Below are 25,716 nucleotides of genomic sequence, written 5' to 3'. Positions count from 1 at the left end.
ACAATGGAAGACGATAGTTCCTTGACGTCACAAACAGGTCTATTGATGGCTTTCCCCACAGCTTCCACAGGTTGGTGCACACCTGTAGACTGTGTCCATTCCATAGGTAGGACCTGTTTGCCATGACTCAATTTGTCCACAAGGACAAATGAAGTGGGTCACTAATTGGGTCTTGTTGCTCCTTGCCCAAAGAAGAAAATCCTTTGTCGCTTCGTAGAGCGTAAAAGAATGGGTCCCTCCTCAATTCTTGATATAAGCTAGGGCGGTCATGCTGTCCGAATGAACAGCTACTGTCTTGTGGAAGGTTAGAGTTGCAAAGTGCTGAAGTGCCAGATGAATCACTTTCAATTCCTTTACGTTGATGTGGAGGTTTCTTTCAGTAGGCGATCATGTTCCTGACACCTCCATGTCGTTGAGAAGGGCTCCCCAACCCAGATCCGAAGCGTCTGAGTACAACATTAGGTCGGGGTTCGTTGGAGCCAGAGATCTTCCCGTTGTGAATCTGTCTTCCGCTAACTACCACCAGAGGTCCTCTTTTATTTGGGGAGTGATGTTGAAAATGAATGAGTCTGGGAACAACTTCCTTTTCCAATTGGCCTTGAGGTAAAATTGCAGTGCTCTTGTATGTAGCCTGCCTAATGGAACAAACTTCTCTATGGATGAGAGAGTTCCTAGAAGACTCATCCATGCGTTGGCTGTGCAGGAGTGGCGAGTTATGAAGTCCTGAACTTTCCTGCGGCAAGTTAGTATCCTTTGTTGGGATGGAAAAGCCCGAAAACTCTGAGAGTCTATCACTATCCCCAAATATAGAACAGACTGAGTCGGGACTAACTGTGACTTTCTGAAGTTTATTAAAAGGCCTAAATCTTCGGCGAGACGAAGAGTTTTCTGCAGGTCCTCCGTGCATTGAGATCTCAACACCAAATGTGGCAGTCTGGCAGAATACCTGGTGGTTGTCGCATCAAGTAGGCCGAACCCGGCGATAATGGGGCTACTGGAGAGAAGAACGACGGGTAGCAGACCAGGAAAAACCTGAGCAGTGCCGAGTAATGAGAGGCAGGTTGCTCCTCTTCTGCAGGTTCCTCGACAGACAAAGTGGGTGATCCTGGGGGTTCCACAGCGTCTTGCACTACTGGAGTTGGCTTTTGAAGAAGGCTCAACACTTTATCAAGTCTAAGTTGAAGTGGCACCAATGAAGAATCTTGAGTAACAGACGGAAATTCTCTTGCGGCATCCGATACTGGAAATTCTCCTTGCGGGGTTACGGAGAAATTAGAAGTGGGGTGGACTTCGAGAGAGGTGCCCCCAGCAACTGACGCACGGACGTTGGGCGTTCCCCCGCTGTTGAAGCAGACACTGACTCCTTGGAAGCGGCTGCATTGTCCGTCGACAGTTGGGGCGCTCGGCGATCTGACGTTCCCGCATCGAGCGGTAAAACACGGGCTCTTCTAACTCAAAATCTGGGCGCTCATGAACAGGCAAGGCGAAAACTGCGCACTCATGCGATGGGCTCTCGGACAACGATGGGCGCTCTAGAGATGAGAGCTCGGATGCCGAACAATCTATGAGTTGGCGCTCGTACTCTTGGCGCCCCTGAGCTGGACTGGCACACACTCGTTTGGGGTCGGAACGCACTTTCGTACCTGAATGGGGGCGAGAATCTCTTGCTGGTGACTCCCAAAAACTACAAGAAGGGAGAGGGTTATGTTCTCTCTCTACAGCTCGCTTACGAGATGGGGGCGAATTTGAATCCAGTGAAGCACCCGGCCTTTTCCATGGCCTAGAAACATTGGCAAAACGGTCAATACGTTTCTTAAATGCGGGAGAATCTGAATCACTTAAAGATAGGGCATGCACATCCATTCGAACACCTTTCCAACGGTGTTCTTCCGGAGCCTGGGATTGGCAGACAACAGGCTCAGATGAGGCGACGACTGCTCTTGGGCAAACCCCACCGGCCTCCCTTGGACTGCCAGTTTGCTTCCTCCCATGTTGGCAAGGGGAGTTTAGCAGGGACCTTGGTCTACGAGCATCTGTGGGACAAACAGCTGCCCCCTCCACCGACACTTCACTCGTCACTACACTATTAAATTTGTCCATTAGAACCTTCACAGAGTTCCCAATCTGGGAAAGATTGGGAAACAGTATTTACAAGTAAATTAAATTTTTGATCTACCTGTGCTTCTAAGCTGGCAATGGCATTGGGTTCAGCAGAATGAGAGCTAGGTAATGGAGTGACAGGAAAAGCTGGAGGACTGGAAATGGGAGAAAAGCTGTCACAGGCATTGAAGGAATAGGCATAACATCAATATCAACTCCTGGAGAATGACCTACACTAGCGGAAGCCTTGGCTTCGGCCCTAGCCGTACCTTTTCTAATTCGGTCACGCTGCAATTTGTCTAAGTGTGTCTGTAAAGTCTTCCATTTACTCTTCTCCCAGTCTTTACAATCGTCACAATTCAATTCTAGAGAATAACTTTGTTCCCTACAAGTACAGCAAATGGTATGTGAGTCATATTTTTCAGACGTGAGTCTAGTTTTGAAGCCTTTGGTGCAGTACCTAATGCTAGACAAACTAGAGTCAGACATAATGGTCAAAATTCCAATTAGACAAGTCACAATCGAAGAAATAACCCAAATTCTAGCTAAGCTAGATAGCTGTGCTACCAAAAGCAAAGAGTACTTCACCAAGGATGATCGCCGACCATCCAGCAAAAACGAAACAAGAGCTGCTGACTGTCATGTATGTCTTAACGTAAGTGCAAGACTTGTTATATAACGCCGTCCATAGACGCGTTCAGTTCAAAGCTGCAGCTAGATGTTGCGTAATGCTGTAGAGTATAAGTGTAATCAGTTATTGTCGTGTTAGTATCGAATCCGACACACAGGCTTCGATCCTATGAGTTCTACCTCATGTATGTAGAATATAATTCCTTATTGTGTATCGCGCTCCAATGCTCATATGTCTGTTATGATTCCATTGTATATGCTTTTTGTATTTTGTATACATCTCTTACCGCCTTCTTCTCAAATGTAGCACAGAATAAACATGAGCTGAAAGATATAGCTTTATTATCGCCCTTCATCCTCGCACATCTGCGACGAGAATGGGACCAAACCTCAAATACTAAATACATCATATTCACCTTGCAGGTAAGAATGAAGAATTGTAGTATGTGTTATAAATACCAACACATCAGTGGCAATGAGAATGGGACCAAACCTCAAATACTAAATACATCATATTTACCTTGCAGGTAAGAATGAAGAATTGTAGTATGTGTTATAAATACCAACACATCAGTGGCGACGAGAATGGGACCAAACCTCAAATACTAAATACATCATATTTACCTTGCAGGTAAGAACGAAGAACTGTAGTATGTGTTATAAATACCAACACATCAGTGGGCGAAGTCGTTATTCTAATGCAGCAGACAAATGGAGCCTAGCCTACGCATACAACGCTACGCCTAACCTTCAAGCCTACAAGACAACGCCTAGCTTTAACGGACGGAGTCTACCCTAAGTCGAAGACAATCTCAATTGGATGCCTTCAACACACTCAAGCCAGCATTCTTGCAGCGCTGCGCCAAGTCGGGAGCGCCAAAATGACAAATAGGTTGGTTCAGAGTTAAAAAGAGCTCAAGTAGGTCTATGCAAATATAGCCTACACCAGGGTACCAAGTAGGAGTTGTAAGAGTAAACAACGAAATAAGGTGGTTTAGCCTAGACAGAAATTTAGTAGGAATTCATAAACTAGGTTTGACAGAGTCTAGTATAGCCTAACCTAGGTTCAAAACTTCCATTGTTAGCCTAAGTACAAATGCTTCCAAGTTCCTAGCCTAACAAAAACTTCAAGTATATACCTAACAGCAAACATGCCGATAGATATCAAAAGTCTAGACTGCTTTAGTATCGGAGAGGATCCTAAATCAGTGGGTACAAGATGGAAACAGTGGATAGGCAGTTGTGAAATTTACCTAGAAGCACTAGGGAAAGTTGATACAAAGCAGCAGAAGGCTTTATTGCTTCATACTGCAGGTAAGGAAGTTCAGGAAGTATTAAAAACTTTGAATCTAACGAATGGTTCATTGGAGGACACAATTGAAGGGCTTACAAACTATTTTGCTCCTCAAGTCAATAAATACTTTGAGCATCATCAGTTCGTACTAGCATCACAAGAATCAGGTGAGAAAATAGACACTTTTTTGACAAGGTTAAAAAAATTAGCTGCTATTTGTGAATTTGTTGATATAGAAGAGAGGTTAATAGAGAGAGTTATAGGAGGAAGTAACTCACAAGAGCTACAAAAGCAATTGCTGCAAGTAAAGAAACTAACCTAGCAAAAAGTTCTGGAAATAGCAAGAGCATTAGAAATGGTTAATTATCAATCAAATGTCATTGCAGGTAAGACTCAAAATGACAGCAGTAGCCAGGTAAATCGTGTAGCCTATAAAAAGAGTTACCAAAGAAAGGGCAAACACATCAATTAGTTAAGCCTAGCCCAGGTATATCCAAGTATAACAAGGGTAAACCAACTGCAAACTCACAGAGAAATCAGAGTCACATAGGCACACAAAACCCTCAAAAGAAGCCATGCTATAGGTGTGGTAGACAAGATCATTATAGTAATGATTGGGATAAGTGTCCGGCATCAGGTCAGACATGCAATAACTGCAAGAGATGTGGTCATTTAACAAGTCAGTGTAAATTTGCCAAGCAAAAGACCACTAACATATTAACAGAACTGTGAATTCAAATGACAGCTCTAGTTCCAATGAAGACAGTGTACATAAGACAACAGAAGTAGAAGAATTTGCATTTCACATAAATTCTGTGAACAAAGATGTACAAGAACGTCTTATGGCTTAAATAGAAATAAATGGAAACTCACACCCATACAGATAGATACAGCTGCAGACGTGACAATTTCTGAAAGAGTTGCACAAAAAATACCTAACCTAGTGATAAGACCTTCGGACAAGGTGCTCAAAAGTTACAATGGTACAAACATACTGTAGAAGTAGTAGGGTCATCACAAGTGAAAGTACAGTATAATAATCAAGAGATAGGCAAGTTACCATTGACAGTAGTCAAAGGTAAAGGACAAACCTTATTGGGTCTAGATTGGTTAAGATGTATTAAATTAGATTGGCCTAGTATTCTAAGGGTTACAGGTACAAAACAAGAACCAACAGAAGAAATTTCAATAACTAATCTTCTGTCAGATTATAAAGAAGTCTTTGAAGACAGAGTAGGTACAGTAAAGAATGCACAAGCAGTCTTAACTTTGAAGGAGAATGCCACTCCAAGATTTTTTGCTCCAAGACCAGTTCCATATGCATTGAAAACAGCTGTGGAAACTGAAATTAGAAGGTCAGAAAACGAAGGTTCATGGGAAAAGGTTGATTATTCAGATTGGGCTACACCATTAGTTCTGATTGTTAAGGACAATGGTCAAGTTAGGTTGGGTGGAGATTACAAGGTAACACTAAATCCACAACTGCAAGTAGCTCAAACATCCATTGCCAAATCCCAAAGATATGTTCGCAACTTTGTCAGGATGCTCTGTATTTTCTAAGACAGGCATTTCAACAGCTTTCTATGGATGAAAATTCCCAAAAGTTATGTACTGTAAACACACATTTAGGGCTGTATCGTCCAAAAAGACTTCCATATGGAGTCGCTAGCAGTCCAGCTATATGGCAACAAACAATGGACAAAATAGGCTATTTGCAGGTATGTCGGGAGTATTCATTTTCATTGATGACATACTAGTAGCTGGTAAAAACAAGAAAGAGCATAGAGAAACGTTACATGCAGTTCTAAAGAAACTAAAGGAACATAATATCAAAGTCAACAAGAGTAAATGTATTTTAGAAGTTGACTCAGTAGAGTATTTGGGTTTTATTGTAAATGGTAAAGGTATTCACAAGACAAAAGATAAGGTAAATGCAGTACAGTCAGCAAAAGTACCAGGAAATATAAAGGAATTGCAATCATTTTTAGGTTTAGTAACGTTTTATGGAAATTTCATTCAGAACTTAGCAACAATTGCACACCCATTATATAATATGCTGAACAAGGATGCTAAATGGAATTGGACAAAGGAATGTCAAAAATCCTTTGAAAGAATCAAAGCAGAAGTGACTGCACCCACATTCCTAGTACATTATCAAATGGATTTGCCAGTAAACTTGGTTTGTGATGCCTCAAACATAGGTTTAGGTGCAGTACTAGCACATGTAATGCCAGATGGTACAGAAAAACCTATTGCTTTTGCTTCTAGAGTATTAAACAAAGCAGAAAGAAACTACTCACAAATTGAAAAGGAAGCATTAGCACTAGTGTATGGAGTAAAGAAGTTCCATATGTATCTCTATGGCAGGAAAAAGTTCACGTTAGTTACAGACCACAAACCATTGTTGATAATTTTGGGTCCAAAAGCAAGCTTACCTGTGTTAGTAGCTGCAAGACTACAACGTTGGGCAATAATATTAGCTGCATATGACTACAACAAAGAGTATAGACCAACATCAAAGATGGGTAATGCAGACGCTTTGTCGAGATTGCCTGTGGACAAAGCACCAGAAGAACATGATGAAAGTATTCTTTTAATTTCTGCATATAATTTACCTGTTACAGCTAAGGAAATAGCACAAGGTACAAAAAAAGACCCAGTACTCATGAAAGTAGTACAGAGTCTAACAACTGTCAGAGATATTTGTGTAGATGATGTCAATTGTAAACCATACAAAGAGATTTGGAATGAATCGAGTGTCACACAAGATTGTATCCTGAGAGGATCAAGAGTAGTGATTCCAAATGCACTAAGAAGTAGGGTTTTATCAGAAACACACGCAGACCACCAAGGTATAGTGAGATCCAAGTCAATTGCTAGAACTTGTGTTTGGTGGCCAGGTGTGGATAGGGACATTGAAAATTTGGTTAAAACGTGTATGAATTGTGCATTGCAACAAAATAATCCTAAACAAACAAGAATGCATCCATGGGAATTACCCAGATACCCGTGGCAACGTGTGCATATAGATTTTGCAGGTCCATTTTTAGGATACTCATATTTGATATTAGTAGATGCATATAGTAAGTGGCCAGAAGTTATACCAATGCAAACAACATCATCAGTAGTAACTATAAAATCACTCATTAAAAATCTTTTTAACGCATGGTTTGCCAGAAAGAATAGTGTCAGACAATGGTCCACAGTTTACTTCACAGGAGTTTAAAGAATTTCTGAATGTGAATGGTATACAACATACATTATCAGCAACTTACCATCCATCCACGAATGGTGAGGCAGAAAGATTTGTCCAAACCTTCAAACATAATATGAAGTGTAGACAAGCAAACACTGGTAATGTAACATCTTATATTGCAAAGTTTCTCTTATCCTATAGAACAACCGTACACAGTACTACGGGTGTAACACCGTCATATTTGTTGATGGGGAGGATCAGGAGTAAGTTAGATCTTATGTATCCTAGCTTGCAGTCAGTTAGAACAGAAAGGTTATGATCTAGTAAAAAACTTCCAGAGGTAAGACATTTCACTCCTTCAAGTTGTCATGGTAAGATCATACAATACACCAGAAAAATGGATGCAAGGAGAAATTGTCAGAAAGATAGGAAATTTACATTATGATGTTAATGTCAGTGGAAAGATTGTAAAACGTCATGTTGATCAGTTGCAGTCATTCAGTACAAATAATACAGAAGTACAAGTTTCAAATACCTCCAACTTAAATAACACAGATGTGCAAACTGCTCACCAAGACGTTGAACCTCCAACTGTAAATATAGAGGAAAATCTCGCAACAGCTCAGGACACATCTCCAGTACTCCCTAACCAAATGAGTAGAGGAAAACTTCCTGAAAGATTAGATTTGTAAGTGTTGAGAAACAGTTCTGTTTCTTAGTCACATGTAAGGGGGGAGGAGACTGTCATGTATGTCTTAACGTAAGTGCAAGACTTGTTATATAACGCTGTCCGTAGACGCGTTCAGTTCAAAGCTGCAGCTAGATGTTGCGTAATGCTGTAGAGTAAAAGTGTAATCAGTTACTGCTGTGTTAGTATCGAATCCGACACACAGGCTTCGATCCTATGAGTTCTACCTCATGTATGTAGAATATAATTCCTTATTGTATATCGAGCTCCGATGCTCATATGTCTCTTATGATTCCTTTGTATATGCTTTTTGTATTTTGTATACATCTCTTACCGCCTTCTTCTCAAATGTAGCACAGAATAAACACGAGCTGAAAGATATAGCTTTATTATCGCTCTTCATCCTCGGACATCTGCGACGAGAATGGGACCAAACCTCAAATACTAAATACATCATATTTACCTTGCAGGTAAGAACGAAGAATTGTAGTATGTGTTATAAATACCAACACATCACTAATAACTGGTGTCCAGTCATTAACCGGCACAAACAAATTGAGTTCTTTAGCTACACTGTACCTATTCTTCCCCAATAATCGGCGGGGCAGTATACCTATACCCAAAACAAAAAGCGCTACTGCGAATTTCGAATTCTGAGCTGCCGCGTAAAGTAGAAACTATAGCTATGTAATTATTTGGTAAGTTACTTATATAAAATATAAAATTCCTATGTTTAAAAGTGTGCTTTGAACATTCCTGGCAGTTGTTTCATTAGCAAATAAGTGCTTTTAAAGATAGTGGAGCCTACCCTTGTATTCTATAATTTGGGGGCCACCCTGGGAGAGCAGGGTTTTTGGGTGGGGGAAAAACACAAAACAAATGAAATACAAAGGCCTTAATCCCACCGTTACCTCTATTTCTGATTAAGGTAAGCTCATGATATGTTTTCAAATTAATACAAACTCAAGGGTAAGGACCTGGTAGGCTACCCTAAATTAGGTAATTTTCTATGAATTACACATTAAAAATACTTTCGGTAGAACTAAGTAATATATAGCTCTGCATGGGGTATTACTTTGGAAACAGATTTTTCCTATAGTATTTTGGTTGCTTATCAAGAATTTACCGTTATTTTTTGTTGGTCGACTATAATTAACCTCAAAAGATGTATGTTGGCCATCCTGGAATGCTATCACACATGTGCAGTGTTATTGGGGAACTTTTGGTAAAAAGTGGAGTTTCCTTCACTGGAGCTCCGCCCCCCGACTAAGTAACATGGCCTGCTAGGTTACGTTAGGGTATGTCAAGTTAGTATAGTTCCTTTTATAATAGGTTTCTTTAGTCAATCCCTTCTTAAACGTATGGCTCCCTGATGACTTGCACATATTCGCACTCATTCCAAAACAACAACAACATGGTGGTCTGGTCTTCCCAAAAGGTTCCCATCCATGTTGGGTAGATACGAGGTTACTAATAACTGACCGACAATAAACAACACCACCTCCTTCATCAATAACTGACCGACAATAAACAACACCACCTCCTTCATCAATAACTGACCGACAATAAACAACACCACCTCCTTCATCAATGCTAAAAGTATAGGAAAATCCATTTCCAAAGTAATAGTCCAAGTCCGTGCAAACCTCTTACTTAGAAATACCATGTTTCCAAGTCCAAATGCAATAATGGTTTACAGCAAAAGTCTACACAGGCCCTGGCAAACAATGTCAAAAATGTTTGGTGCAGACTTCGCGAAGGCTAGGCTATTCACACATCAGTATTCTGGCTGAGCTTAGGCTAAGCTACCACTCACATACAAGAGAGGCTAGGCTACTTATGACGTGATGAGTTCATAACAAACAATTTGCTATTACACAGAAATTCATTGCGAATGACAACAAGAGAAGAGCAAGCCTCACTTCTCGATCTCGAGGGCAGCAGCTTTTCTTTTGTCGTACAACTTGTCGCTAAGAGCACGCACACAGGCCGAACTCAGCGGGGAATAGTCTCTGTCGCTCATCTTGGCTGGATAATTTGATTCTCCTTCTCAGGCTGACAGCAACACTACATCAAGTCCTCCAGGAAGAGGGTGCACCTGATCCAGCAACTCGAAGCTCCAGAAGGGCGAAATGTGAGAGCGCTTCGCCCCTCCCCGCCTCCTTCCTTAGTCAGCTGATGAGTGTTTACTACCTCCCTCCGCCGTGGATGCGTCTCAACATCATATCGCGTCTCTGACAGTTACGATAAGACGAAGCCAATGCCAATATTTCGAACATAAATAAGGATTAAAGTTATTGCGGCGGTGTTATGCTAATGAATTTAAGTCTTATATAACGATAGCCAAAATTACCATATAAATGGTGATAAGAGCCAGTTCAAGCAGGCTTACAAAAAAGATTTACGCAGAAAAGTGGTTCAAAAGAAAAATCATTAATGGTCCGGAAAGAAATCCGTTCATCATAAATACGAACTATCATCGAGTGCATAAAAATCGATCAATATTTGATAAATAATTTACAAAGTCCATACAGCCACATATAGCTAAGCAATTTGACATTCCAAGATAAAAATTTTACAATAGACTAAAGTGTCACTAAAGCGCTTGCGCACGGCCCAAGTGAGCAGACGACACTGAATGGAAGATGCTCTGTAGAGGAGAGACTGAGGGAATAATTTCCTTGCCTTTTTTTACTCAGTTTTAAGTACTAATGAGGAAGGAAATTCCACAATGTGTTCCGTTTGCGTTGTATGTGATACAGAAAACGAGTGCATTTTGAAAAATCGGTGAAATAATAGGGAAAGGGGTGATTGTCGCCCAAGATGATGTGTGTGTGACAGATGAAGAAGGGCAAATCTGCTTAGGCTCGGCATTCCACAGACGTTGGTGCTCAAGAATCGCTTAAATTTCCGGGAGTGAGATATCTGTGGTCATGATGTGATCTAATGAAGGCACGATGGTGGAAGTGATGAGGAGGTGGTGCTGACAGACGCTGGTGCAAGAGGCTGTCCACATGGAGACCCCTTATACCTTCTCCTCTTGTGAACTTCGAAACATGATGCTGAACACCGTATGTATATTCATTAGTATGTAATCTTACGTAATATTAGTACTACTTCTGTCTTGATACTCTATGTGTAGAAAATGTTTGTAGATTCGTGCATCTGTTGCTGTATTCAACATGGTTCAGCCACCAGCAAATCATGGCTTAGCGAAAAATAGGTTTTGTCGCCGAGCGATTTCCTAAAATGCCGTTCCTACAGCGTTGCCTGGACTATCACATCAAAATGACGATGATTTCATGCATTAGGATCGATGTTCACATTCGACGGTCAAGTGCTACAAATGTTGAATACATTCATATGTTTCATTAGGTTGGATATAACGATTTGATGTTAAATGTCCCTGTCCTACTCGGCTATAAATCCCTTAAAGTGTGAAATATTTAATACAAACAAATATCCAAAATTAAAAACGTAAATCACGCTTATTTGGCTAATAGTCAATGTATATACGCAGTCTCCTAGTTTCGAGTTATTATTATTATTATTATTATTATTATTATTATTATTATTATTATTATTATTATTATTATTATTTACAGGGATATTTTCATGCCTTTTTGCTATAAACCCAATCGCATTTCAAGATGTGATACAAATAGTAGGCTACAATTATTATCTTTCAGTATTTTAACAACAGATACAAGAATCTTTAACTAGTTTATCAACAGTAATATTACTTTAACTATTTTAACATTAAGATGATCAGTTTACGATGTTTTTAAGCGAGATTAAATTAAATATACTGATTTCAGTTGCCACAGCGCTTATTTTGCACTTCACAAAATGTCATGAATATCTTGCATATAGAGTCCGCCGTTAGGAATTAGTGTTGAGAAACATCGAAAGTTAGGCTACGGTTCTTGGGAAATGTTCGTTCCTTTCCCGCTCCTCTTCTTTCGTTCATACATACGCTTCGTCAATCTTCGAGCGCTTCTATCGCCTGAGCAATAAAAAAGAAGAAGAAAAGAAACGGACAACATCGATATATATATATATATATATATATATATATATATATATATATATATATATATATATATATATATATGTATGTATATATATATATATATATATATATATATATATATATATATATATATGTATGTATGTATATATATATATATATATATATATATATATATATATATATATATATATATATATATATATATATATATATATATATTTATTTATTTATTTATTGTGTGTGTGCGTGTGTATGTGTGAATGCGTGTTTCCTCTATTCGTATTTTCGCTCTGCTAAAATAACCTGCCTTTTGCCGGTCATCTTCTAAGCATAATTGTTGATTTAATAGTAATGTTTTTATAGCCTCCGGCTGTAAATTGACGGATGGAGTCCGGCATGATCTCGAGAGCACGTTGTGCCCTTCGTAAACGCTAGCAACGTTTCCGGACAGCGTCTGCAGATCATGAAAATGCCAAATTTTAGGAGCATCTGCCATTTGCAATGGAAACAAGTATTGAAGAAACGTCACATGTCAGGCTTTTGTTTCTATGAGGATGGATTTATCATATTCGGGACACGTGTGGTCTTTGGTCCCGGTAACAACCACCACCACTACTACTACTGCTACTAATAGGCCTACTATTACTGCTACTAACTACCACTACAACTACTACTACTACTACTACTACTATTATTATTATTATTATTATTATTATTATTATTATTATTATTATTATTATTATTAGTGGCTTTTGCAATAGAGACTGACTGGTTTCAATGAAATGCCCGTCGAGGGAGCCCTTTTCCTGATAAAGTTCCAACTATAGACGACTTGAAAGCAGAGCAAAGTAAAAGCTGAAAATTGACAGTCCTTGCGTATAAAACTGATTATGAAGTAACATGACATTATCAATTAGTTTCCGATGTTCCATGAAATAGTATCGAATTTGTGTGCAAATTGGTCTGCCTTTCATTCTCACTAATAAGGGCCATTTCATGTGACAGCCTCTTTCAGGATCAGTCGAGTCAAGGAATGTCTTCTTTTGCTCATGTTGATCCTGGCTGTTCTTTTCATTAATTGTGAATAAGCTTTTCACGAAAGCTTTTCATCAATTCTGAATATGTACGATACTAAAATTATTATTATTATTATTATTATTATTATTATTATTATTATTATTATTATTATTATTAAACAGAACATACATTCATGTAAAACAAGATAAAGCGGTTAATAGATAACCCGAGTTAGAAATGGTGAAGAGAAGTGGAGTAGCGTAAGATAGAAACCAAGGAAAGAGAAAATGCCAACAAATGACTCGCTTTTCCTATTTCTTGTTTCCTTCGGGCCCAGGCAAGTGTAGGCTATGTCATTCCCTTTACTTTTAAGCCATAAGCCTTTGCTCTTCAGAAATATATAAAGGGGCATGATAGTTTCACAGTGGCAGTAGCCTACACTCGCTTTTAAACAGCCGAGTAAAAACATCTTCATGTGGCAGGACGGGTCTTCAGGTCATCACACAACCTTTATACAGATGTTAGCGGTGAGGCTCAGTGACCTTGACCTTCATTTACAAAGAAGTATTGAACCCTTTTGTCATCTTTATTCAAGCTTAAGAAACTAATTGTATATACTCCAAGGAACTGGAATTTATTCCTCCTTCAGTAGACGACTCCGATACCTCAGCAGACAAGTTTCCTCAAAAAGAATAATATACTTTTTTATTTATTGTTCCAACCTTGGCCTTGACTCTTGACTTCGTTTGCCTGGCGCTCACGCTCAGTCATCTTCGCTTCTGATTTGGATACAGCAAGTCGTAGGCACTTCCTTCGTCAGGTGTGACGCATGGGATGACTCGCAATGAAGGTGGCACTGGTTGATTTACTTCTGAAAATTATTTTTTCCCGAAAATTTGTGGCAAAGGCTGCTGACTGACTTCTCTGCAGTGGAATTCTGGCTCAGATATTGTCTTGAGTAAGACGGTTTTCATGAACCTTACATGCTAAGTCTCTTCTGAACTTTATTTCAGAGACGGCACTCTTGACAGCCAGCGTGCTTCTTAGTATAAACAAGCACAAGCTGAAGACGTCTTAGGTCTCAGCCGCCGCTTACAATTCGCGCTTCTTCTTCCTGGGTGTGATGCGCTCGCTGCCAGCGGCTGGGACGATTCGTCTTCTGGACAGATTTCCCGTAGTTATGTCCAGCTCTCGTCTGCAGCGCATATATATATATATATATATATATATATATATATATATATATATATATATATATATATATATATATATATATATATATATATATATATATATATATCGCTTTTGAGTCATTCTTTACAAAAAGCGGAATCGCCCGGAAGGGAAACTTCCCTAAGTCCGTGATGGGTCCGGCCGCATTCTTGAGGGAATATCACTTGAGCATAAATTACCTTTTTAGAGTAACTTGAATGTAACTTGCCTCTCACGCAATAACTTGATTATAAATGAACTCCCATAGAATAACTAAGGTGCAGTTAACAATCTTTATAGAAGCAGCTACAGTGTAACTTAATTCCCACCGAATAATTTGAATGAACCTTCAAAGCACAACTTGAGGAGAACACCTGAATCCGCTTCCAGTAACTTGAGCTGAGCTTAGCTCTTGTATAGTAACTTGCGTTCTTAACACTCACTTGGAACTGTTCCATATCTTGAACAGGATGTACTTACTTACACTCCATATTTTCTCGCGTTAAGAGATTTGTGCATGTAAGGATTCCGACAGAGAATGAACGCCAATTTGATTTCTCTATGCTCGTCATTTTCTCAGGATGACTGATTGATCCTAAGTTATGTGGCGTGACAGTGTTTTAGAAATAAATGGTATATGACCTAACTTTTTTAAGTCATGACAAAAGGCAAAGGAAGTTCAAAAGTACCATTGATTCTAATCTAATTTTTACATGAATCGAAGCATTATCTGCCAGTGCTTGGTTTTCATGCTGTAATTCTGTCTTCATCTTTGACCGTCAAGCTTCTACTTGAAGGCCACAGAAATCCACGAAATGGGAGCCAGGACCATTTTTAGCATCGTTCAGCATTTTGCCTCCATGGGCTCCAGTATTGCACCATTTTATCAAAATAATTTTTTTCTTAGTGGAAAGTTTGGTGGTAAGTGCGAGACATGACAAAAAGCGCGTTCGTGTGACAACGCCTGAATATTCTGCTCATTTTGCACTGCTGACGTGGTGGCGCTTTGTCAAGCCACAATGTTCTTATCTTTGGAATGTATTCTTCTTTGGTTTGCTTATTCATTTTCCATCTGTCTAACCGTCTCTTACATCCCTGAGAAGGCATCGCAAAATTTGCCGTAGAAACCAAATTGCTCATTCTTCAACGATCGCTAATTCTTCACGTAGGGTCAAAACTACCAATGTCCTCCGTTCGGTCTGGAATTTCGTCGCGATCGTTTTCCACTCCATCTATTTCGGTATGTTTCGCAGAGTAAAATGATTATTAGTTCATTATATTCGTCTGTGTTTATGATTCTCGCTGCCAATACAAGGTTACATTTTTACCTTAGCTTGACAATGCAAGCTTTCTGGATGGCCTCTCAGCTTAGGAGCTCGAGATGAAAGATGCTAGATTATGGTGAATTTGTCTCGTCTGTCCCGAAACAAAAATGCTAAAAAACTGAAAAAATGTTGATCTGGTGTTCGAGAACTTCCAAATCCTCAAACTGTTTTTTTCCTCTAATCCTAACTCTTTCAAGTGACACTTATAGTGAAGAATACCTTTGACAACGTGTCCTTAGCTTCTGCACACCCTACTTAATACCACTGAAAACGTCCTCAGACTTTGTTGATGTCGAACCTCGTGTAGTCTTATTATTTCTTGCAGTTTCCGTTAACGCCTGTGACTTCCAAGTACAAAGAAAGCAGGTTTGGGGCCAAACATGTCCTATTCTGAGCCTGATCTCAGTCACCTGAAATGCGTTCATGCAATTCGAACTCCACAACAATCTCTGCACTTGGTCATATTGGGTGTTGTAGCCTTCGCTCTGACGTTTCGGGGCCCGCCAGCTTGTTTTTATCTTTCTTAGATATGTTTATGGTTTTAGTAAAATGACGAAACCCTTGTTTTCTCTGAAGTCATATTAATTCTCAGCCACCCTAAGCAATAAATGAGCCTTAATAATCCTTAACTATAAATTGTTATCAACTCTCCTCAACGGTGGTCAATAATCTGTACAAACAAAAATAAATAAATAAAAATGAATGTAAATACACAAAAAAATATAAATAATAAAATAAAAAATAATAAATACTGTACCTCTTCGTAACTTTAGATTGTTCTTAACATCTAAACTGTGTTAACTGTCACTAACTATCTTGACTCTCCACAACAGTTGTCAATAATCTGTGCTTCTACCTAGACTGAAAGTTTTCTCAACCAGCCTCAACTATAAAGAATATTTTTATCTTTTCTTAACTACACTTATCATCAGGTTTCCTTAACTCTAAGTTATACTTACCTTTTCTAAGCTGTGAAGACTTGAGACGGGATCTCAGATATTTTTGAAGCTATTTGGTATTGTTCCTGAAAACGTGGAGTTGATTTGAAACTTCCAACAACAAACCTTGGGCCTTTGAATGAGGAAACAGAAGTGACCTGTACGAGTTTTGTATGAAGAGAATGGTCGTTCTGATATTTTGTCGGCATTGTAACGCATTTTCAAGGTATTTAGCTGATGTGTCGCGTCGCGTTTCTTTAAAAGTCTGATGCTGAAACATCAGATTTTTTAGACATTTCACTCAAGATAGGTTTGTCGTCATTTTGTTGGCCACATATATCTCATATTTTCTTAGCGATTTCTCGTTGATGTGTCAGATTTCTTTGTGCTGCATTTCTTGATGAAATGCAAAAGGTTTCTTCAGATGTTGTTGATGCAATATAAAAATCTCCTTAACCTCTTGTTGGTGATCTAATATATTTTCTTGAAATTTGGTCCGCTGATGTCATTTTACTTTGTATTTTCTTGGTAATGTAAACAATTTTCTTAATATTTTGTAGATGACATACCAAATTTTCTTGGCATTTCTTGGTGATATAATCTCTTGACAGTTTGTGGAAAATCAGGTTTCTTACATATTTTTGACGTATAAGATTTGACGTACATATTATTGGTTGTGTGCGACTTCCCTGATTTTTGTTTTGGTGAGATCTCAGCTTTTCTTGACAGTTGATTGATCAAACAACAGATACTCTTGATATTTCACTTATTAGGAACTATATTTTCTTGGCAGCCAATTGTTGTTATTAGATTTTCTCAAGACTTTCTTTGGTGCTTCTCAGATTTGTGGACGGTCTGTTGGTGGTGGGTCTGATTTTCATAACACTGCTCATGTGCTTCCTTAGCATCTGTTGGGATATGTCACTTTCCCGGCCCATTCGGTTTTGTCATTTAATTTTCTTGTTATTTCGGTAACGATTGATTCAATAATCACGGTTTCGGATTCCTTCCGAGCGTATGGAATCTGTATGTAGACGATAACTGAGATAAAAGCTGTCACAAATAATAATGGCAAATACATCTTCTTCAGATGATGCTGTCACTCATCAAAGGTCGCTTTTTCTCTTTTTGATTTGGTCAAGTTTTCTTGACATTTCGTTGGTGTTTCCGCAAATGTTTTGTCCTTTGTGTGGCTTTATGTGGGTGCCTGGGAGTATTCGGATGTGCAAAATTACCATTCGTGAATGAGATGGTTCTTAGCATTTTGTCTTGACATTTTGATGGCCTTGTGTGACCTTGACATTGAGCTGATAATACTTACCCTAGGATTTTCTTGTGATCTTCTTGGTATAACAAATATCCTGGGCATTTAGTCAGAGGAAGGTTTCATTTTCAGTATTCTCTAAAAGAAAACTACTGAGATGGCTATTTGCTGTCTGTCCGCACTTTTTCTGTTCGCCCTCAGATCTTAAAAACTACTGAGGCTGGGAGGGCTGCAAATTGGCCTGTCGATCATCCACCCTCCAATCATCAAACATACCAAATTGCAGCCTTCTAGCCTTAGTAGTTTTTTTTTTTTAAGGTTAAAGTTAGCCATATCGTACTTCTGGCACCGCTATAGGTACCAACAACACAGGCCACCACCGGACCGAGGCTGAGTTTCATGGGCCTCGGCTAAGATTTTCACGAGCCATGGCTGAAAGTTTCATGCATCATTATACATTACAGAAAACTCGATTGCGCCGAAGAAACTTCGGAGCATTTTTTATCTGTTACTTGCTTCTTTCAATTTTGCTTGCACTTCACATTGTTTTGACTTGATCGTCCAAAGCTCTTGGGTAGGGAGCAATGACAAGTTACACACACCACACTGTACTGTATCTGTGCTTCAGTTTTATGAGCTGAGGTGAGGCGATGCCCTAAGACTCAGCTTGTTTATAAACTAGACCGTTCCATAGGAAGGCCCATTTCCGGCGCTGTTACAGGGTAAACAAGACCAAGAATTAATTATCTATGGAGGCGATTTTGTGTTGTAGCCTTAGTGGAAGGGTCAGGCTCCTCCCCCCGCTGAAATGAAGGGTGACATTTGCACCGATGAATCTTTGGACGATGTCTTCATGTATTTTTGGAAGTTTATTGATCCTAAAACTGCTGCTTTGTCTCTGTGATGATGATGATGATGATGATGATGATGATAGCGTCTGCATAGAGTTTTCGAGGCTCCGTTTTAACGTGGAACTCTGCAGTACAGGAAGGCTGATGAGTGTATTTTGCATAGAAGATCATTGTTTTGTGCTATGATGCCTATGGGAATATTCCAGAGAATATATTTTGTCATGTTAAGGTTTATTATGGCGCGCACACATACTGTACATTACTGTATAATTATAATAGAGCTTTAGACACAAGGAAGACGTCGGGGAAGGTGAGGAAGTTGGCGCTCAGTATATGAGAGAGAGAGAGAGAGAGAGAGAGAGAGAGAGAGAGAGAGAGAGAGAGAGAGAGAGAGAGAGACTTGAACCTCTGATTTATGATTTTGAACATTTTTAAGGTTTTTAAGCAAATATCGAATTCGTGATACTCTGTTCATTATAAGACAAAGGGGGTGGGGGTAAGTCTGATTCATTGCTCGTGAAGCAAGGCATTTTAAAATGCTGCTTTTTAGTGTTCATTTGGTTTTTATCAGTTCTTGCTGCCTGTCTTTATCTGTAAGGAATGGACTGGAATGGAATATAGAATTAGGCCAAAGGCCGCCGAGCGCCGGGACTTATGAAGTCGTTGAGCGCTCCAAGGGAGGCTGAGACTGAGAGCAAAAAGGTTTGAAAGGCGTAACAGTGACAACCTCGCAGTTGTAAAATGAAACCATTGTTGGGAGAGGGTGGAAAGTAAGGCGGAAGAAAGAGAATATGAACGGAGTTACAGTAAAATGGATGAAAGGGGTTGCAGTTAGGGTCGAAGAGACGCTGCAAGACCCGTAAGTAATGCCTACAGTACACCGCATGAGGTGCACTGACAGCGATAATCACCTACGGGGTGTAGGCCTATCTGTAAGAAATATTTGCTTAAATTGCCAACTAAGTTATCTTTGTGATCTGGGAATACAGATTAAAACAGCTGCCAGATTGTTTTGTCCATTTTTTGACTTTGTCTTGTACTGTGATGATATTTTGAAAAGTTCATTTTTGATACTGACTTGTTCAGCCTGAAGGAATCCCTGAAAATGGAACACTTAAGCTAAAATAAGTTTATTTATGCAGTCAAGTCTGACCACGATATTTGCATATTGTTAAATACAAATTTGGTATGACATATCATACAGTATGTAAGTGTCCGTATAACCAGTGGATTTCTTCAGCTAATGGCTGAGATTTTAAAAATACATTTTAAATTATTTATACAAATAAAACTATCAAATTCATTGCTGAAATTTAAACTGAAGTTTGAGTTTTTGCTCTGAAATCTTTTGACGCTGGTGAAGTTAAATTTAGCTGAAGCAGGTAGTTAACTATAGTCGCTGAAAGTCTGCGTCAACTGTGAACCTCAACCATTGGCTGATTTCACTTTGACTTCTTCTGACTCTCAAGACACAGGAGAGGAAGGAAACATCCAGAAAAACTTGAGGAACCAAATGGAGAAGGCGCTTGGTTCTGACCCTACGTCGATCGAGACTGAGTCGCTTTGGCTTTGTGATCTCACTAAATGAAGGGACTCGTCCCCAGAGGCGATGGTCGTTAATCATTCAGATTCATTCTGGCTTCTACTGACGAACTGGCCATTTCACTAGTTTATTCCTGATGGAGCAATTTCAGAGTCCATGAGATTTGGAAGGCTGTAGAAATGAATTTCTTCACTATATCAGCTATGTATGAATTAGTATAATTCATCAGTATCACCTTGGAAACGTCTAGTTTGTTGAGTTTCCCTTAGCTTATATGTAAGGGATCAGGTTCAAGTTCCACATTACACAGAAAGCAGTGGAGTTCTAATGAGCACCAGCTTTATAGAATTCCATAACATAGGATTTTACCTGAAAATAGCTTCCCTTTCCACGTCAGTCTGCGGCAGGCCTCAGAGCGTCATGACTCCCCCCCCCAACCATACCTACTGTATGTGCAGCGCTGATACAGTGTACCACAGCCCCTTTGCAAGCTGAGCTTCAAATCCAAAAGAAGTCCAGTTTTCTTTTGAAGGAATTAACTTTTGATTCATTTTTTCCTGCTTTCTGGAAGCAGCAGCCGTCGGAAGGAAAGGAGATGATCCCCGATATCCTTTGCGGATTGTCCATTGAAGTCTTGGTTTCAAGAAGAGATACATCGCATGAGATGAGGGAGCAATCAGAGGCTCGATCCCACCTGAGGGAAGGCCATTGAAATGGATAAGAAATCGATTCCATACTCGAAAAGCTCAATGAGAGTATTGTTATGACTCCCTTGTCGACAGTGTGGGAATCAGAATTTGTCTGTCTGTCTGTCTGTCTGTCTGTCCACTGGTGCTGTCACAGTCACCTTATCATGACAAGTCCTGCGCGGTTCAAGACTTTTCGAGTGAAATGAAGGGAAGACGGGTCCGTCTCATTCTGCTTGCCGTCAGTGAGCACTTAACTGGTTTTTCTTTTAATTATTATGGAAGAACTTTGCCGAAGGGGAAATTGTGCGTTAATGACCTTGCTGAGAGAAAATTTTGGATTTATGTTTCTTTGCAGGAACAATAAAGCGTTTTTCCATCACTTCCTCTGTCGGGGAGAAGTTGGAGGTTGGGGGTGGGGGTGGACTTGGCGGTGGGGACGCGTACTGCTTTAGCAGTGCAGTCCTGGAGAGTGCATGGTGCTGGTTTTGTTGTAGCCACTTGCTAGCACATTCACCCTGTGCAATGAGTTCTCTCATTTCACCATTTAGTAACTCATGGGCTCTGAATTCACTCTTGTGACTCATGTTTTCCCTGACTTATATGACTTTGCATTTTCTTGTTCTTACTTTCATCGGCTCTGGGCTGGATGAGGGTATTCCGCTGTCGGTACCAGTGGCCTTTGAAAAGAAAAAAAAAAAAAGAAAAAATGAAGAAAAACATGAGTTCCCCGCAGAATTGAGGACTGAAGGGAGAAATATGGCCTCTAACAGCTTGTGCGGTTAACTCTAAACAAGATGCTGTGAACTGAATGAATGGTCTCTTTGGATGTCCTGGCTGTTAAGGCCTTATATTCTGCTCTGTCAGAACTGTGATCAGCCATCATGAAATTTGGCCGGTTTCCAAAGATCTCTAGTTTATTTTGCATGTTTGTATTTTTATGAATAGAATAATGTGCGTTAGTTATATTCAGAGCTCGATGTGGCAGACAACCTGGTGTCTCAGTCCAGCCCAAGCTCGAATAAACAATGAAAACAAAGGGAGAGGAAAAAGAAGTGGGGGCGATTCGCATTAAAAATCTCACCCATATCATGGCGTTGGTTCCATTGGTACTTCGGAATAGCTTTCAGGACAGTGAGTCTCTCTCTCTCTCTGGAATGTATAATTTACACTGTTTGGTTGATCTATTCAACTGGTTTATTAGGTTAACTTAAAATCTATCTCTTTCTCTCTCTCTCTCTCTCTCTCTCTCGGAAATGACTAGGCAAATAATCCCGAAGCTCTGGTCTCCCTTGCAACTCCTTCCCCCATCTCCTTGCGATTGAAGTCATTGCAAACCCATGCTGGGAGTTACAGAAGTTTAGTCTAAAGTCATGACATTTTATTATATTTCAGTTCATTCATGGAGTTGTGCATTCTGGTTCCCTGATATTGAATAGGCAAAGTGATTTTCTATTATTTTTGTAACTGTAAATGTTTCTCGTTTTTGTATACATGTGGGAACGAATGTAAAACTTTATAAGAGAGAGAGAGAGAGAGAGAGAGAGAGAGAGAGAGAGAGAGAGAGAGAGAGAGAGAGCATTTGGAGAAATATATGTAATAAAGATGGATGTCGATAGGGTTTAGGCATTGCTGGAAATTGTAGAAAACTTTAGACTGCCTCTATTTTTAAAACCTTCCTGAACGACTACTTCAAATAAGATTGTACAGTTCTACACGCAACTCTTTTTATTGCATTCGGGTTATGTCTTTAGTTGTGCGTAAGTGTAGAGTTAGCCATCCTTTTTCACTGGCAATTTCGTTAGACTTGAAGTAGTGCAGCACGAGTGCGACTTCCAGGACCTTTTAGCATCATTCCGCCAAACTTTGTACCCAGTAGCCAATTTTTGTTGCAAAATTGAAAGTGTTCACGTTCGTGCCATCGTGACTCAACGTAAATAGCTTTGCCCACTCTAGTTTTGCCACCAAGAATTTGCTCGCTTGACAGACGCCTCGAGCACTGCGTGATCGTTCGGCTCTCGGGAAAGATTCCGCTTCTTACGCCAGCGATTCTAGCAACATCTACATTTGCTTCTTGGGTAAGGTGTTTCGAGTTGAAAGTTTAGCCCGGAGGCTCGTCTTGCGCTGATAGTTGTTTCCAGGGAAGCGTAAAATATAGAATAAACTTGTGGATGTTTTCTTTCGAGAGTATTTTGCTAAGCTGGATGCCTAGTGGGTAGAGAGCATACATGGCAATGAATTAACTTTCACCATGAATGTCGTGTTTAGGTGATGTGCATCGTATCAACTGCCAAATATTGTTTTTCATTGTTTCATTTGTTACTGAAGTAATACTGTTGTGAAGCTTCTAAATTTGCTTTAATAACTATCGGTAAGAAGTGAGCATTCTCGCACAAAGTAAGTTGTAAGACGCAGGAGCAACGGGGAGCGAGTCACATGGTGTCTGCAAGTTTCGATTTAGTTCAACACAATTATCGAAGGATCCTCACGCTGGCGCCTTTTACAGTGTTCCGTCAAATCGAATTTCTAAAGCACTTAGTCGTTCTGTGCGGACAAGAAAGGTCAACTGGGTATTAATTTATTTATTGTTGTTGTTTCAGATTTAGCTGGCCCTGTGCCAGAACGGGCTCTTGCTCCTAGAGCAGCCCGTAGCTTATTTATTACTTATTACCTGAGCGCAGGTATACATGGCAGAGTGCGGACGGAAACATGGTGCCAGACCTCCGATCGCCGTGACTCGCACTCTGAGCAATTTGTGTTTGTTGACAGACAAACAAATGGCAATTTTGAGAGACATAATAATAAATGTACATTGCTGAAATACATATCGGCGGAAAGGGCAGAAAATTCTACACATGAATGTTTACATGAGAGTCTTGACATATTAGGAAATGCAATGCATGACGTGACTGATGCGAAAACGAAGAGACGTCTTGGCGTCTTTACAAGTACCCCCCCCCCTCCAAGACAATAATTCCAAAAGTAATGACTGGAAGATGTCTGAAAAATCAATCACGGAATCACTTTGGGAGCAGGAGCCAGCCCCAAGTTCTTGATATCTGTGGACGTGGGGCGGCTTACACTGCTGAATCGCCTGACGGCTTAGCCGAGCGGATGACTACCTTAGTGCGGTCCTTGGGATGTCCTCAACCTGGTTTCGGGATGGTGATTGGATCATCTGCGGCCATGTTTTGTGGAGGAATTCTGGGGTACCTGCTGGTTTCCTCCCGAGTTTCGCTGTCTAACAGGAAAGCTGGTTTCAGCCGGTCGACAGAAACCCAGTCTTCACACCCGTGGATGTTGATGAGATAGGCCTTGGATGATCTGCTGACGACGCGGTATGGGTCCCTGTACGGTCAAGGGTAGGTGGTGAGCATCAATCCTGGTGAAGACGTGGGTGCAGGTATCCAGGACCCCAGGGCTGTAGACGTGGGTCCTGTCCGTGAGAGTCTTTCGGCAGGGCGCGAACTTCTGTGCCACTTCCCTCAACCTTGGAAGGGAGGTATTTGCGTTATCTGGTGCCGTGGGGAAGAACTCTTCCAGAACGGCTAGTGTTTTGCCATTGACTTTCTCTGCGGGAGATTTGTTGCCGCCTGCCCCTGGTGTGGTGTGGAGACCCAGCAGGACCCAGGGGAGCTGGGCCTTCCAATTGCCGTCGATACAGTGTGCCATCAGAGCTGCCATCAATGAACGGTGGGCCCTTTCCACCGTGCTGTTGGCTGAGGGGTTATATGCTGTCGTACTGTGGAGACTTGTCCTCATCAGGCATGCCAGGGTGACCCAGAGCTCCGACAAGAATGCTGGGCCTCTGTCCATAGTTATGCTGTCAGGCACACTGAAATGGTGCAGCAGAACTCGGAGATAGCGGCCAAGTGCCGCTGCTGCCTTGCAGACCATGCGTCTCCCGCCATCGTGAACGTATGTACTAAAGGCTTGTGGTCTGTGAGGATGGTAAAAGGGGTGCTGTCCAAGAGGTACTTGAAGTACCGCACGGCTTGGTAGATTGCCAGCAGCTCCCTGTCAAATGCACTGTAGCAGGTCTCCGGTGGTGTTAACTTGCGACTGAAGAAGACCAGCAGGTGTGGGAAGCAGTCTAACACCTGCTCCAGCACTGCCCCACAAGCGATGTTGCTGGCGTCGGTGGTAAGTCTCAGGGAGGTGGTGGGGTCATGATGTGTTAATGTGGTGGCCTTGGCAAGGGCTGCCTTCGTCTTCTCAAACGCCTGTTGTTGCGGAGCTGCCCAAGCCAGTGCTTTTGGCTTCCCCTCCAGGACTGAGGTCAGGGGATACACAATGCAGGAGACATCTGGTATAAAGTGACGGTAGTAGTTGACCATGCCGAGGAACTCCTGTAGGGACTTGATGGTTTTTGCTGTTGGGAACTTCTTTACTGTGTCCACCTTGGAGGCCATGGGGTGGACACCTGCTGGGGAGATCTCATGGCCCAGGAAGTCTACCTTTTCTGCTCTGAAGGTACACTTGTTGAACCTGATGACCAAACCGTTCTCCGCAGGTGCTGCAGCACTGCCCAGACGTGGCGCAGGTGTTCCTCCGGGGACCTGGAGAAGATCAGGATGTCATCTACGTAGCAAATGCAGAAAGGTAAGTCCCCCAAGATGGTGTCCATAAGGCATTGGAATGTGGCCCCAGCATTCCTGAGGCCGAAGGTAGAGTAGGAGAAGGTAATGTTCCGAACGCCTTGATGATGGTTGTCTTTAGAACGTCGTCGGGGTGCACTGGTACCTGAAAATACGACTTGGTAAATCCATTTTTGTAAATGCTTTGGCCCCATGCAGGGCACCTGTTAGGTCCTGCATGTTCGGCAAGGGATAAAGGTCCGGTGTCGTTACTAGGTTCAGCCGATGATAGTCCCCACAGGGCCTCCAGGAGCCGTCTGGTTTCTTTACCATATGGAGGGGGGATGACCACAGGCTCGATG

The 25,716-nt window shown here is 40.9% G+C and overlaps 2 protein-coding genes across 4 annotated transcripts in view; one reads left to right on the top strand and one right to left on the bottom strand.

The window, feature by feature from the left end:
* Positions 1-9,970, bottom strand: part of LOC136831358 (protein VAC14 homolog) — a 301,501-nt gene extending 291,531 nt beyond the window's left edge. For both annotated transcript variants that reach the window (XM_067091678.1, XM_067091679.1), the window contains exon 1: positions 9,831-9,970. In XM_067091678.1, the coding sequence (XP_066947779.1) occupies positions 9,831-9,931 (101 nt within the window). In that variant the 5' untranslated portion in view covers positions 9,932-9,970. The remainder of the gene's footprint in view (positions 1-9,830) is intronic.
* Positions 9,971-10,527: 557 nt separating this feature from the next.
* LOC136831359 (uncharacterized) overlaps positions 10,528-25,716 on the top strand; it is a 222,246-nt gene continuing 207,057 nt past the window's right edge. The window contains exon 1 of one of the 2 annotated variants that reach the window (XM_067091680.1): positions 10,528-10,979. The gene's annotated coding sequence lies outside the window, so the exon portion shown is untranslated. The remainder of the gene's footprint in view (positions 10,980-25,716) is intronic. The other variant, XM_067091681.1, reaches the window with a different exon arrangement.

Source organism: Macrobrachium rosenbergii, chromosome 48 (genome assembly GCF_040412425.1).
Source record: "Macrobrachium rosenbergii isolate ZJJX-2024 chromosome 48, ASM4041242v1, whole genome shotgun sequence".
Classification (NCBI taxonomy): Eukaryota; Metazoa; Arthropoda; class Malacostraca; order Decapoda; family Palaemonidae; genus Macrobrachium; species Macrobrachium rosenbergii.
This window is presented reverse-complemented; position numbering and strand designations above follow the sequence as displayed.